The sequence below is a fragment of the Carassius auratus genome, chromosome 15 (genome assembly GCF_003368295.1).
Source record: "Carassius auratus strain Wakin chromosome 15, ASM336829v1, whole genome shotgun sequence".
NCBI lineage: Eukaryota > Metazoa > Chordata > Actinopteri > Cypriniformes > Cyprinidae > Carassius > Carassius auratus.
In genome coordinates, this window is record NC_039257.1 from 12,311,723 (window position 1) to 12,326,354 (window position 14,632).

Consider the following 14,632-nt stretch of genomic DNA (forward strand, 5'->3'; position numbering starts at 1 on the left):
ATGAACGTCCGCGATCTGAAGCGGGAAAAAGTTCCTTTGTCTCTGTGGAAACACCCACCCTAATAACTTAGGCTTGTCAGATCTCAGCAGTGATATTCTAGCAAGTTCGTAATTCAAGATTAATACATTTTTACACACCTTTTATACAGGTGGATAGTTGGGTCACAACATGACAATTCCAAAAACACCAAACAGTACATATATAACTGATAGAAACACGAAGTTACATTCAAATGCAGTATTACACACATTTAAAGATTAACACACAATAAAATTGTGGATACTCCAATTTTTAATTATGGAAAACATCTAATGTACCAAAAAGAAATACTTAATACATTTAGAATACATAAAAACAAAAGGTAATAGTTTAGAATGCATTGAGAGAAGATGCCAGTGACTTGGCTTCTTCCTGTCCTGTTTCCCAGTGGGGTCATAAAGTTTTAAGAGCTGCAAAGGGGGTAGGGTTACAATCAGATTCTATTTGAGAGCATTAAAATTAGGAGACACATTTTCACATTTTAGACACAATTTATAAGTCAGCAATATATAATCCTCGCATAACAAGGATTAACCATTTTATGCAACACAAACCTATTCCAGATACATATCTGGAATAGGTTTGGACTTACATAAAGAGCATACAAAAAGTTTTGTGTGTGTGTGTGTGTGTGTGTGTGTGGAATGTGTTTCGTTTCTCCTTTGAGGCTCGCACGGGTGACTCTGGAATTTCTTGTCGTAAATAATCTAAATCCAGCCAGGCTGGCGCCAGGCCAGGCATTTAGTGTAAAAAGGTTTCATTTTATATGCCTGAATTTAACCCATGAATCGATGACCTGCATATCTGTTACATTATAATTCAATAAATTAAAGAAAAAAAAAATACCCAGTAATGAGTTTTTAATTTCTTTGCACAAGCAATGTAATTTTCGGAATTTTAGTAAGCCTACATGCGGAAGCACAAACATAGTCATTTTATACAACAGTGCATTGTAACACGATGTTTCATTCCTTGAATGAATCGGTTTTTGAACTAATAAAATAAGCCAATGATTCAAAGGCCCATTCAGATGGTCCCTAAGTCCTAATGTGCATACTATCCAACCTATCTGACGCTTGCTGCTGTCTACTGGTGGTTTTATTGTCATCATTATTTATCCATGACAGGCCTAAACCAGCCAAGGTTTTAGCACAAATGCACATTTAGCAAAGTAGGATAGGAGTTGTGGAAGTGTACATAAAACTTTAAGCGTAAATTTAATTTGCATGCGCAAGATAAGCTTTGTGAAGGTGTAAATCGCATTTCAAGCGTAAGAAAAAAATGATTTGTAGCATTTTACTGTCACTCATAAGTGTAAATCAAGAATTGTAAAACTGCAGCTTCATGATAAAGCAAAATAAATATGATATGCATGCTTCTGACTTCCATTTTTCTGCGCTTACACTTTTGGCACGTTGTTGTCGCTAAAATACGATCAAAAGTACTGCAAGCATGTGAACAGTGATTTGCAAGCATGAACAGTGAACAGAAAGCATTCTAAAGAACTGCAAAACAGATCAACTGCATAGAACCAGTCTGTGTGTGTGAAAAAACTTGCTGTTGCAAATGTCTAAATGATATGTTGTGCATGTGGGGCAAAAAGTTACCAAAATAAACTGATATGTACAGCTCCATCTTTCTTTTCTCTGCGCTTACAATTTTGGCACGGTTCTCTCATGCTTTGGTCAAATACCTCAAATCAGTAACTTTGGATAACAACAATCTTTCAGACAAAGTGCATTTTTACTTTGAGAACAAGAACATACTGTAACATCATCATTCTTAACGTTGAGACAATAACAACATGTTGCTCAATTTTTAGAGGAATTTATTTTGAGTGGTGAATATTTGTGGATAGGTTTCATCATGCACACTTATGTGTATTAAAGCAATATGCATTCCCAGAGACATTTCTGGAGACTTTAGTTTACAGGAAAGAGTGGCAACTCTATTTGTTAATAATAATAATGAATACATTATACCTATATAATTTTACAACCTTATTTTGGTTTTACAAAATAGGTCTGCTTACAAAATGAGACAGCTGGTTCTGCAAAGCTTTAATTGTACCCTGTTTGGGCCTCTGGGCTGGTTCTTGGATTGTTGAATTTGATTTTTTTGAAATGGATATAACCATCCAAAGACCACAAGGCTGCAGCCACAAAACCCACGATCTGTGGAAACATGTTGCATCGTAATGTTTGGGTCATTCACAGTGAGTATTCACATAGGTTTGAAAAATTATGAATGATTTAAAGTCTGCATAGTGCTTAAAAAGATAAAGAGAGAGTTCAATGAATGGAGGATGTACGGTTTCTCACCCCTCCGCTCAAAGTGGCCTTCACTGTGTATGTGGAAACTGCTACCAGGCTAAGAATACACATCAGTGCAGCTGCAAAGAACGAGTTGAACACATCCTGTGAGAACATGAGGTCATTACCAATGGTTCTGTTTGCAAAGCTGCAGTGGCAGGCACTGGTTGTGTTATACAAAGTTCTCTGAGCAATAACAATGCTGCAAAATATGTGCATTCATTCAATCAAACACACTAGATTTATGCTCTTACAATAAGAGGCCAGAAGAAGAGAGTGAAAATCTTGTTGAGTTTCAGTAGGTAGAGCAGAAAAAAACCAAGTGTGATGAAAAATTCCATGCATGTCGCTGCAATGTAGGGCGGCCTAGATGCCACTGCATAACGCACAAAAGCCACAAAGACACATACCTGAAAATGAAAAAAGTGTATTTAAGGACTTATGGTAAGATGACTAGATGTTACTTGACTGAAATGTAAAGTGTAATGCGATTTTAGTTAACAGGCCTACATTGTTCCCTTTTTAAGAATGTATCAAGCCTATGCAATAACTATTTAAATAAGTAAGTGATTGCGATTAGTTGAGCATTTTTTCGTTCCAAAAAAAAGGATCACAAATATGAAAACAATCATGTTAAATTTGTAAAGATGTCTCACCATTTCTGACATTTTCAGTAGACCTTTTGCGGACTTCAAAAAGGCCAAATCAACTTCCATTTTGGCATTAATATGATCTCTGAGCATATGTTTTATGTCGATGAGTAGTTCTCATAAAACAGATTGTCAAACTTGGCACATTACTTCCTGAGTGAGAGTTTACTCTTAGTCTCAGGAAATGACTAAATACCTTCTTTTTTATGTGAACTGTTTTAGCAGGCAATCTAATTCAGTCTAATTCAAGAATCTGCGGGTAATATTTCTGCATGCACTGGCAATTTTGTAAAGTGCAAATCATAAAGTGATAAACAGTACTGTATTTAGCATAGCTATGTATTGTACAATAGCTGGTCTATGATCTGGAGAGCACTGTGATTATGCCAATGAGATCTATATAGGCTACTTATTGAAGTCATGCCAATCAAAATAAAACTTATTGCATTGTTTTAACTCTTTCATTTATAGATCACACAATATTTTATTAATTTGTTCATTCAAATTAGTTTTGTCATTTGGAGGTTGGATCCAGTGTTGAGTACTTGAGACTCAGACTCGGTCTGGAACTCGGTCTCGACTCTCGAGACTGTATTTTAATGGTCTTGGGCTTGTCATGGACTCGTGTGCATTATGACTCGGTATTGACTCGGACTCGAACATATTATAATAATTAGGCATGCTCAAACACAGAATTAGTTAAGAATAAAACATATGGTGAAGAAAAGATAAAACATTTCATAGGTCCCTAAACATGTAATTTTTGTTAACCTTTAATAAATTATTGTAAAAATTTATAAGTGTTAATTAATTAATTAGACATGCTTTTTGATTAATACAATTAAATGTAGCCATTAAAAAGCAGTTGATAAAAAATAAAACAGGAAAAATTGTAATCTAGAAAAATTTAAACGGAAAAAAACGAAATTTAGAAAAAAATAAAATGGAATTTTGTAAAAAAATAAAACAGATTTCATAAAAAAAAGACAGTAAAAGCTTTCATAGGGCCCTATGACTGACACGTTCAAAGGTTGGTGATTTTCTTGTGACGTGAGATGTTAACGTAACGTTGGTGCAGAGGCACTTACTGTAGCAAATGTATAAATGACATGCTGTGCATGTGGGTCAAAAAGTTCCCGAAATAAACCGATATGTACAGCTCCGTCTTTCTTTTTTTTCTGCAAGATTCTCTCAGTGAGGCTCTCGCTGACTCTCCATTTACTCTTATCTGATTGGTAAATAAACATATCATATGCCAAAACATTAATCTTAATTTAGTTCTCACTGCCATAATGGTACTTTTAACGTACACATAGGCTACATTAAAAATTGAAATTTAACAAATTAATTAAAACATGATACTTTTAAAGTTGTGTACCATTAGGCTATACTCCCATGTGTTTATACTGAATTGTGAAATCGCCACGCCCCTAACTATGACTAGATGCCGACTGTATGCAAACAACTTCTTGATCATAAAAAATAAAAAAAAAACTTATTGATCATGAGCCCAACAACCAGAAAGTCAGGAAATCGATTATTTTTTGCATTGATTATTATGGTTGTACAAATCCAAGCACCAAAACAACCCTCCATGTTTTCTTTAAATGAAAAATATGCATTTTCATTCATTCAAAGGCTATTGTTGTAATATTTTAGTTAAAAACTTTAAGTGCCATTGTTTAAAATGTTTTATTGACTGACGTTTCATCGACCTTAAGTTGTTACATTTTAAATCTCATGCCATTTTGTAATTTGCAGTTCACCTCCTAAATAATACACTTGTGAAGCCACAATTTTATATTGGTACAATTTACTCCGGCTAATTATTATTTTTTTTTTAGGAATAGCTGTTCATAAATAGGTTAAATAAACAATTGTGATTATTTCTTTATACTTGCTTGCAGACATAGCCTACATTGCGGTACAGTGCAAATATTTAGATCCCTTATTTTCTTAAAGAATAAACACTATTTTCTTAAAGATTAAAAGATAAAATATCACAAATGTCCCTTATTTTCTATTTCTGAATTTATTTGGCAACCCTAATTATGACGTAATTATCTTTTGACTCCCCTAACACTGGCACCTTGCTCAAAAAACAGCAACAACAACAACAAAAACATAAGCGAGCAAAAAATAAAAGACCAAAGAAATGGATAATCGAAAGTGCTATGAGATGTTTTTCCACCACTAGAGGGAAGTATTAAGCGATCAGAATCAGCACTACGGTTTGTGATATTTGGTCTGAAATCAAAGATATTTCTGTACCTTACTAGAATGTTCTGCCCATAGACTGTATAAGGTTCTGGCATGATCAGTGATGCTTAACTAACTCCTCCTCGGTCAGTCACGAGTGACCCTCTGCACTGACTCATCTTTTCTGATCATCTTTTGCATTATTAGTTCATGGTGTAAATAAAATATAAAATAATGAATACATAAAAAAACATGGAAACTACTCGATCTATAAATGTATTTAAAATTGAGAAAAAAAATGCCTTTTATTAAATGCTTGTTATTCTCTGCTCCGCCAGCGAGGGCGCTCAGACGTAGAGCACAACTGAACGGGCCAATCAAGAGCACCCAGCTGGAGTGACGCCACTTCCGTGACAGATTTATCAACAATAACAAGAGTGACGCGGAGCAGTTTGGAGAGTCTTGACAAATGACATGACGTGGTTAAACTAACGGTTGGGAGTTGGTTTTGATTACAGCGTCCTGTCTCGAAGCTCATTCAGTGTAAGACACCTTCTGATGATGGAGGGATGTTCTCGGCTCAAGCTAGCTAAATATTAGCTGAAGTATGATCCTTCTCAGGTGTTGACTTACAAAGATGCATTCTCGTTTCGCGTCGTCTGTTTTGGTGACTGGTGCTGTCAGCTTTAATATAACGTTACATATCCTCGTACAGTAGCTCAACAGAATTTACCTGACACTGATTTAGCATGTCCTGGTAACGTTATATTATAAAATCACTAACCTTTATTGTTTGCGTGTGTGTACATGTTTATGAAGACATACATTTGTTTAATGGCATGGGTATGACATGGGTATTGCAATGTAAGGGTGATTTATGAGGACACTTCCGGTGTCCTCGTAATTCAAAAGGCTTAAAAAATGATTTATTTATTTTGAAAATGTTAAAATGCACAAAGTTTTCTGTGAGGGGTAGGGTTGGTGCAGGGCGATAGAAAATGCAGTCTGTACAGTATAAAAACATTGTGAATATGGAGTCACTGTAAACCATAAAAAACTAATTGTGTATATGTGTGCTAGCTTTGTAGGGCAAGGATGGTCTCTTTGAAAGTTATTTCTGTATGCTAAGATATAAACAAATATTCTGTAAATTACAAAATATCAACTCATTTATTGCAACTGGCTGTATAATTAAACACAACTAAAATAATTGTTTCATAGATTTTATTCTTTAATTTCAGCCATACTCTACAGCTACTATTTGACATTATTTTTATGTAATAGGTATTTGTTAATCTGCATTAAATGTGCAACATGTTGTCAAATGTAAAGACATCAGTTGATACTCAAAACGCTAGACTTCAATGAAACTGCTTTAGGCAGTGTATTGTCTTGGCAACTTTTTGTGTAACAAGTAAGCTATTGTTCTTTTAGTACTGTTATATACACAGCTGTCGAAAGAGTGATTACATGCTGTTGGTCTCTTTTCAATGTTTCCCTTAGGAGCCTGTAAACCTGCTCTGAATTGTAACATCATTAATGTTTTTCATATGCATATTGAGTGTGTTGGCTTTGTTGAGGCAGATTAGAGTAGTTACAGCTGAAGGTGAATTGGTCATCTGTCCTTGTGGTGTCTTCTTTCTTCAGAGCGCCGTTATCTCTGAGAAGTACCGTGAGGCCACTGCGCAGAGCCCAGTCTCTTTGCTGGTTTGCAGCCACTTCTTTCCTTTGAACCCTGACACTCAAAGGACAAATAACTTTAGTAGTAAAAGTAAATGTTATTTTATGGCACAGCTGTGACTTTGGACCTGTGAAGACAAATTGCACAGCAGGTGAGAGCCATTAGTATTCTTGCTTTTCATATTGGTTAATCTAGGAAAAACATATTTGATATGCTTATTCATTAGTGGATAATTTTTGCACGATCATGATTTTTCATGGCCGATTGTAATGACCCTGATATAGTTTAATGACACACTTTGTCTCTATAAACGTTTTGTCAACTGTGTATCTACAGTTGCATAAGGTGCACAGTGTTAACCGGTGCAATGGAAGCTTCTGAGACAGAAGGCCGGAGTTTTATGCAGGCGATCTGTGAGAAGTACAGCCCGGAAAACTTCCCTTGCCGTCGGGGTCCTGGCCTGGGTGTCGTGGTTGTGCCGTCTGTACATCAGGGATCACCTATGAAAGGTGAGGCTTGGGTTAGTTAAAAACAAGTCATGTAAGGTTCCTTTAGTTTAACAAGTCATGTAAGGTGATTTTAGTTTTTCCTTCAGCAGCTGTAAGCTGTTATTGCGTTTTGTGGTCCATTAGTAATGTGGTCATTCTGCCTGCAGACCGTCTGAACCTGCCCAGTGTTCTGGTTTTGAATGGCTGTGGAATCAGTCATGCAGGAGAAGAGGGAGAAATCGCTGCCTTCTGTACTCATGTTGTTGAACTTGATCTGTCTCATAACAAGCTCCAAGACTGGCATGAGGTGAGTTAGTTGGTCTGAGGATCCACACTTTCATTTTCAGCCAATTTCATATGCTGTTATATTTTTTTCTGGAACACAAAAGGAGACATTTTTAAAGAATTGCTAAACAACCTTATGTTGTAAAACAGCTATTCAAAGTGAAGAAGTTGTCAAGCTCCAAATAAAAATCCAGAAAAAGTGCCAAAAAATTCCTTTATTTGAGAAACTGACTGAAATGACTGATTTTATGATCTGTAAATATACAGTACTATTAATAAATAAACATACACTACTGTTTAAAGATTTGGGGTCAGTAAGATTTTTTTAAAGATAAACTAATTTACCTTTATTCAGCAAGGACACATTAAACTGATCAAAAGTGACTAATGGCATTCATAATGTTATAGAAGTTTCATTTTACATTCTATTCATAAATGTGTGTGTGTGTTTGAATATTCTACATTTTTATGTCCCTAAAATGTGTCTTTTAACCCTTCGATCTGTTCTAGATCGGCAAGATTGTTTCTAACATCCCGAACCTGGAGTTCTTGAACCTCAGCTCTAATCAGCTGAGTGATGCAGTCTTGGAGCCGGACTGCACAAAGGCCTTTTCTAGCATCCGCCGCCTCGTTCTTAACAATACGCAGGTGTCCTGGGAAACGGTGCACACATTCACACAAGAGATGCCTGAGTGAGTCGTTTTTGTTGTTTTGAGAAAATATATGCCCAGACTGACCAGCTCTTTTCTTGCTTTAAAGTGAACCAGTAGATTTTATGAAGGTGTCTCTGGTATGACCACTAATATTGATCTGTTTTGTCCAGACTAGAGGAGCTGTTCCTGTGCCTTAATGAGTACACCACTGTGACACCGGCCGCCATGCCCTGCCCCACACTGCGTCTGCTTCACATCACAGATAACAACCTCCAGGAGTGGAGTGAAGTACGAAAATTTGGCTCCATGTTTCCTGCACTCGACACTCTGGTTATGGCCAACAACAACCTGAGCTCCATCCAAGACTCGGTAGAAATCCTTCAGAGGCTCTTCCCTAACCTTCGAAGCATCAATCTGCATAACTCAGGTATCATTGTTTTAGTGACAGTTGCTGGGAAATGCGTGTAAATAATCATAGTATGTGTGTAATTCTCTATTTATTACTATTTTAGTACAGTGTAATTACATAAATCCTATAAAAACTTTTTTTTTTTTTTGTGAGATAGGACTTAATCGATGGGAGGACATTGAGAAGCTAAACTGTCTGCCCAAACTAGAAGAAGTGAGGTTGCAAGGCATTCCTCTACTGCAAGCTTACACAAGCATGGAGCGTCGCAGTCTAATGATAGCCCAGTAAGTCCAATGCATCTTTCAGGGATGAATGTTACGACAGAGTAAATAATGGCAGAATTTTCATTAGAAACTGATAGTAATGTTGTAGAAATGTTGATGAGAAGATGTCATTGCTCTTGCCTGCAGACTGCCATCAGTGACCTCCCTGAATGGGAGTGTCGTGACGGATGGCGAGAGAGAAGACGCTGAGAGATTCTTCATCCGTTATCACTTGGATCATTCAGAGGAAGCGCTGCCCCACAGGTATCTTATGCATGAACACTGTAGTATAGACCACTGGTTCCTAACCCTGGTCTTGGAGAACCCCCAACACTGCATGTTATTGATGTATGTCTTTTCTGACACATGTTTGATGCCTTGGAGTCTTTGCTAATGAGCTGATGAATTGAATCAGGTTTGTTAGATTAAGGAGACATCTAAACTGTGCAGTGTTGGGGGTTCTCTAAGACCAGGATTGGGAAACACTGGTGTAGACTATTTAGAACCTTATTGAATAGCTCTTGGACTCACACCTTGTCTACACCAGATGCAAAGAATGTAACTAACCACAATAGTGTATACTTGATGCAGTCACCAACTGACAAATCACCAACAGTGAACTGGTGCCCCAGTCTATTTATGACATACTTGAAGCACCTGCTCTTATTCTAACACACATAGACAAAGGACAAATTGATTTGCAGTATCTTGGTTGTGTCAAGTGTAGAAAGATTTTAGCTGTTTAAACGATGGTCAACAACTGTTGCATCTGGTGTAGACACCGTATCAGGCAGCGCTGTTCTTTAAACTTTTGGTCTGTGTACTCATACAGACTGATGCCTGTGGTTGTTTCCTTGAGATCCATACATTTCATTCCATTATCTTGTGGTCTGTCCAACTGTCCAACATTCAGCATAAACATGGTTCGGAAACATTCTGTATTTACAATCAAATAGTATGTTTTTTATGTTATAGGATTTTGCTTTATTTCAATGCAGCTGACTTTTTTTTACTATGTATGTATATATATATATATATATATATATATATATATATATATATATATATATATATATATATATATAACACATATGTCAATTTTGTAAGAAGTATTATTAACACCAGAAACACACTATAAGCATATTAAATAAAATGTATTGTTTATTAAATAATTATAATTTAATGTAATTATTCTTCCTATTATAAATAATTATAAGCTTGATTTAAAAATATTATCCCTCTAAGTTGCTAGAAGTGAAAGTAAACATTTTCTCTAACCTTTAAATTCACCTGAAAGAGAGATTTGTCTTTAGAAGACAGTTCATGCTAAACCGCAAGTGGCAGTGCTGAGAATGCAACAGAAACCTTTTTTTACACTTAAAATGTTGTATGTATACATTTCAGAACAAAATATTTTTGCATACACTGTAAAAAAAAAAAAAAAAAAAGGTCTGAATAAAACAAATATTTTTTTCAATTATGTTTTACAAGTACATACTATTACAGTCTTAAAAAAAATCACATTTACTTCAATGTGCTACTTGTAGTTATTTGTAAAATTTACTAGTAATTTCTCAGTGAAAATTGTTCCAAAGACAGCTTTTTTGCAGTGTAGCTAAAAGTGCTTGCTTTACAGTATTTTGACTTTTTAAGTAGCATTTTTGGTTTACCCATATAGTGAAAGGCTGAATTTCATTTAAAATTTACATTTCGCTTTGGAGATATCACTGCTTGGTGACCAAATATGGGAAACTGGCTCCTCTGGCTGAGATCGACCTGAGACCACGTTTCCATGCCAAAGTGGAGGTACGCTATGAAGAAAAAGTGGAGCAGGTGAGTATCCGTTTGGACCAGACGGTCGCAGGGCTGAAGAAGCAGCTGAGGACTGTTGTGCAGCTCCCCACCAGCAACATGCGTCTGTACTACATCGACAAGAGTTCTGCCTTTGGCCCTGACGAGTTGAAGTACAACGCACGGGCCTTGCACTCTTACAGCATTCAAGATGGGGATGAGATCCTGGTAGTTCCCAAAACAAAATAACCGTCTTTTTTCAGGATCACAAAAAAAGCTATATTTAAATAACCAAATCCAATTTGAATTAGCGCCATCTAAGCTCCACAGAGTGAATGGGACTGTCTTTCAGGGAAAAACCTCTAGGATTTGCAGGGGCTTTAGTTCGGCAAATAATCTGTCACATCTCTACACGGTCATAAGAAACACCGTGTGCACCTTTGGTTTTGTTGCTGTTATTAAAGGTTTGCTTTTTGTCTTCAGACTTCACTAGCACCCATGTATTTTGAAATGCCTGTTTCTTCAAATATAAAGCACAGCAGAGGGCTATGGCAGCCCAGGATGTGCTTATTACAGATTTTAAGACAATCACCCATAGCTGAAAAAAAATGTTGCACTGCACTGATGTCTTAAAGAAGAAATCATGGATATCCATTGCCTGCTGATGTGTGTTGTATGCTGTCAGCCGTTATTTACATGCAAAAGACTCTCGGGCCTTATATATTATATGGGCAGTGCTAAATTCACATGAGGAAAGATTTGCAAAACATCTTATTCACAAATGTTTTTAAATGTCCAGTTCGATTTGATTATCCTATTGAAAAATCCAGAAGGAAATTGCGGAGTCGCCTGCATTTGCTATTTTATGTGGTATCTTTCTGTTTTGATCCCTCAGAATATGTATTTTAGTACTTTCTCTGACGCATTGGAAGTGGGCACTTAAACTTGTACCTCCAATACAAAGCATATGCTGAGAAAAGTGCTTATCTTCATTTCATTTGCATCCATATTATGGAGTGTGTTTATTTTCTTTTACTCGCAGAATAATAAGTGGCAAATCATCAGTCCACCAAAGATTACATATGTATTATAATATATTTATTCACAGTATTTATTATTGAGTTACTGATTGGTGTTATTTATTAAAAATGAAACAAAACAAATCGATAGCAAACCAATCAATGTGAATGACTCTATCTGGCCAGAAAAACATAAGCAGGAAATTTGGCTCATATGTTAATTTAAAAGAATACTCAAAATGTTCTCACCCTCAGGCCATCTAAGATAAAGATGAGTTTTTTTGGCCATTGGAAGAGATTTATCATTACATCATTTGCTCGCCAACGGATCCTCTGCAGTGAATGGGTGCCGTCAGAATGAGAGTCCAAACAGCTCATAAAATCATCACAATAATCCACAAGTAATTCACATGAGTCCAGTCCATTAATGAATGTCTTGTGAAGTTAAAAGCTGCATGTTTCTAAGAAAAAAATTTGTCAAGGTGAAATTGCTTTCTCCAGTGAAAAAGTCCTCTCATCTAAATCAAAAGAGATGTGCATATTTCTTTCCTGATTCAGACGAGATTACTTTTCAAGCACTATTTCTAAGTGAAATAGTCCAAAACAGTTCTAAACCTTATCAGTGGATTTCAATGTGAGAATACAACAGGGGATCGACAAGTTGAGTCATATGGATCATTGTGATGTTTTTATCAGCTGTTTGGACACTCATTATAATGGCACCCATTCACTGCAAAGGATCTGTTGGTGACCAAGTCATGTAATGCAAAATTTCTCCAAATCCGTTCATTTACAATTTCCTCATGTTGATCCAAACCTTTATGACTTTATTTAATCTAGGGGGCATAAAAGAAAATGTTTTTTGATGGTATTTTTTCCATACCAAAAGGGAAGCCAACATTCTTCAGAACATCTTTTGTGTTCCACAGAAGAAAGAAAAATCATACAGATTTGGAATGTAAGTTATCAACGGTTTCATTTGTGTGTTTTTAATTTTTTTTATTTTATCTTTTTAAAAACACAGAAATGTTTTATTTTGTTTATCATTTTAAAGATACTGCAGCTTGACTAAAATGTGTGTTGAAATTCAGAAAGTTCATTCTACAGAATGAATGTTTAGTGACTGAAACTGGTGAAAACCTAGTTTGTTGTATTTTTTATTTCATATATAACATGATAGCATGATTTGAAGGATGGACTGAAAGTAAAAGCACTGAGATACTTTCAGCATCACTGTCAGTGTGCCACATTACACTGACACTCGCAAATGCTTAGGTTAGATGAGCTTTTCTCTTATGTACTGATATATAAAAGTGTATGAAATTATGTGAAAATGTTGAAGGCTAGAAGCATTTCTCATTAAACATTCTAGTCAGTAAGACGTGATTTTGAATTAAGTTGTCATTCAGAATTTGGAGTCAGTTTTCACATCATTGTATAACCAAACCGTGAAATGAGTAGAGATTTAATTATGACTTATATGAGTATAACTTAAACTGAAGTGGAACATGAAATGTTAAAATCAGCTTGCAGATTTAAAAAAATGTTGTTAGGTTGGAGAAAGAAAGTTGATAAAGATGAAGATTCTAGCATCCTCTATGCCTTTCTCTTTCTGCTTTTATCTGCGACCCCTAATCAAACATTAAAGCAAAATGAAGAACTGTTTCTCTCTCTCTCTCTCTAGAGATTTCCCTTTTAGGTTTTTCACATTTGCATAATTATTATTATTTTTACCTATATGTATGCATTATTGATATTCCAATTTTACGATCCTTGAAGGTAATGCCACTTAAACTGTGACTGGCGCATATGAAGTGTGAAGATGAAAGTTAAATTTACCACTATACCACTCGACATTTATTTACCAGACATTTTTCAATAATTGTGACTCACAGTACACTATTCTTTTTGTATCCAGATTGTACATTTAATATTTATTTTGCTGTTTTTGTTAGGATATTATGTGTTGAATTGTTTCTCAGTTAGCATTATCTGTTGTACATTTGCAGTTCTTAATCTTCAGTTAAAGTTAATTTTGTAAAGGGTGTGTAAAAGGCTGTTAAGCATCAAAGGGAGGAGAATTCCAGAGAATAATTTATCTAATGGATGCATTAGGCCTGTTATTGTAATGAACACTTACATATTTCAAGTTGAGTTGCACACAGTCACTCCATTAACGTGTTACCATTTTAAAATCAGATTTGACTGTTTTATACCATTGATTTGCCAGCGTATGTGCACAATAATGTATCTATGTTTGAAAGTTGGAAGTGTGTCAAAGGCTAAGCAAAAATAAACTTGTATTTTACTGGCTGTCATTATAGTAGTTTGTGTATTACATTATTTATTGATATTTTGAAATAACATTTAGTTTTAAACATTTTATTATTATTATTATATATTTTATAAATTCTAAATATATATTAGCCTTATTTTTTTACTTGAAGTAATATTAGTATTGTTTTTTTTCATATAATTATATTTTATTTTATTTGTGTTAACTAAATTGGTTAACAACATTGCTGTCATGGCCATAAATATGTTTAAGGTAATTTTGATTTTACATACACAATAGCATTGTTTAAAAATATATATCTATCTATATATATATATATATATATATATATATATATATATATATATGAATAAAATGTGTAAATCATTCTGCCTTACGTTTCCTTTTGTGTTCCATGTGAGGAAGAAAGTCATGCACGTTTGAAACAACGTGAGTGAAATGATACAGATTATATTTATTTATTTATTTTTATTTATTTATTTATTTATTTTTCCCCCTTGGTGTATAATCTGTTCCTTTAAAACGCACCGAGATCTCTAATCTCAA

The 14,632-nt window shown here is 35.1% G+C and overlaps 2 protein-coding genes across 5 annotated transcripts; one reads left to right on the plus strand and one right to left on the minus strand.

The window, feature by feature from the left end:
- Positions 1-770: 770 nt before the first annotated feature.
- Positions 771-3,164, minus strand: LOC113115127 (chemokine-like factor). Its single transcript, XM_026282421.1, has 4 exons — positions 3,009-3,164; positions 2,607-2,762; positions 2,362-2,457; positions 771-2,214 (listed from the first exon to the last, which is right to left on the minus strand). The coding sequence occupies exons 1-4, from the start codon at positions 3,093-3,095 to the stop codon at positions 2,101-2,103; spliced, it is 453 nt and encodes a 150-aa protein (XP_026138206.1). The 5' UTR covers positions 3,096-3,164; the 3' UTR covers positions 771-2,100.
- Positions 3,165-5,596: 2,432 nt separating this feature from the next.
- Positions 5,597-14,108, plus strand: tbcela (tubulin folding cofactor E-like a). Of its 4 annotated transcripts, none has more exons than XM_026282422.1 (9): positions 5,597-5,958; positions 6,849-7,033; positions 7,219-7,391; positions 7,538-7,677; positions 8,166-8,347; positions 8,479-8,735; positions 8,875-9,001; positions 9,128-9,244; positions 10,702-14,108. In XM_026282422.1, the coding sequence occupies exons 3-9, from the start codon at positions 7,250-7,252 to the stop codon at positions 11,018-11,020; spliced, it is 1,284 nt and encodes a 427-aa protein (XP_026138207.1). In that variant the 5' UTR covers positions 5,597-5,958; positions 6,849-7,033; positions 7,219-7,249; the 3' UTR covers positions 11,021-14,108. The 4 variants fall into 4 exon arrangements, with proteins under 4 accessions (XP_026138207.1, XP_026138209.1, XP_026138211.1 ...); XM_026282424.1 differs by having other exon boundaries at positions 5,597-5,822; XM_026282426.1 differs by having other exon boundaries at positions 5,597-5,806.
- Positions 14,109-14,632: the final 524 nt, after the last annotated feature.

What these genes read in the sequence shown, in the direction of transcription:
- LOC113115127 (XM_026282421.1), bottom strand. Translation starts at nt 3,095, where the DNA reads ATGCTCAGAGATCATATTAATGCCAAAATGGAAGTTGATTTGGCCTTT. An exon ending in TACTGAAAATGTCAGAAATG is followed by an intron (nt 2,763 to 3,008) that starts GTGAGACATCTT and finishes TTTCATTTTCAG; the next exon opens with GTATGTGTCTTTGTGGCTTT. An exon ending in AGGCCACTTTGAGCGGAGGG is followed by an intron (nt 2,215 to 2,361) that starts GTGAGAAACCGT and finishes ATGTTTCCACAG; the next exon opens with ATCGTGGGTTTTGTGGCTGC.
- tbcela (XM_026282422.1), top strand. Translation starts at nt 7,250, where the DNA reads ATGGAAGCTTCTGAGACAGAAGGCCGGAGTTTTATGCAGGCGATCTGT. An exon ending in CATCAATCTGCATAACTCAG is followed by an intron (nt 8,736 to 8,874) that starts GTATCATTGTTT and finishes TTTGTGAGATAG; the next exon opens with GACTTAATCGATGGGAGGAC. An exon ending in CGCAGTCTAATGATAGCCCA is followed by an intron (nt 9,002 to 9,127) that starts GTAAGTCCAATG and finishes TCTTGCCTGCAG; the next exon opens with ACTGCCATCAGTGACCTCCC.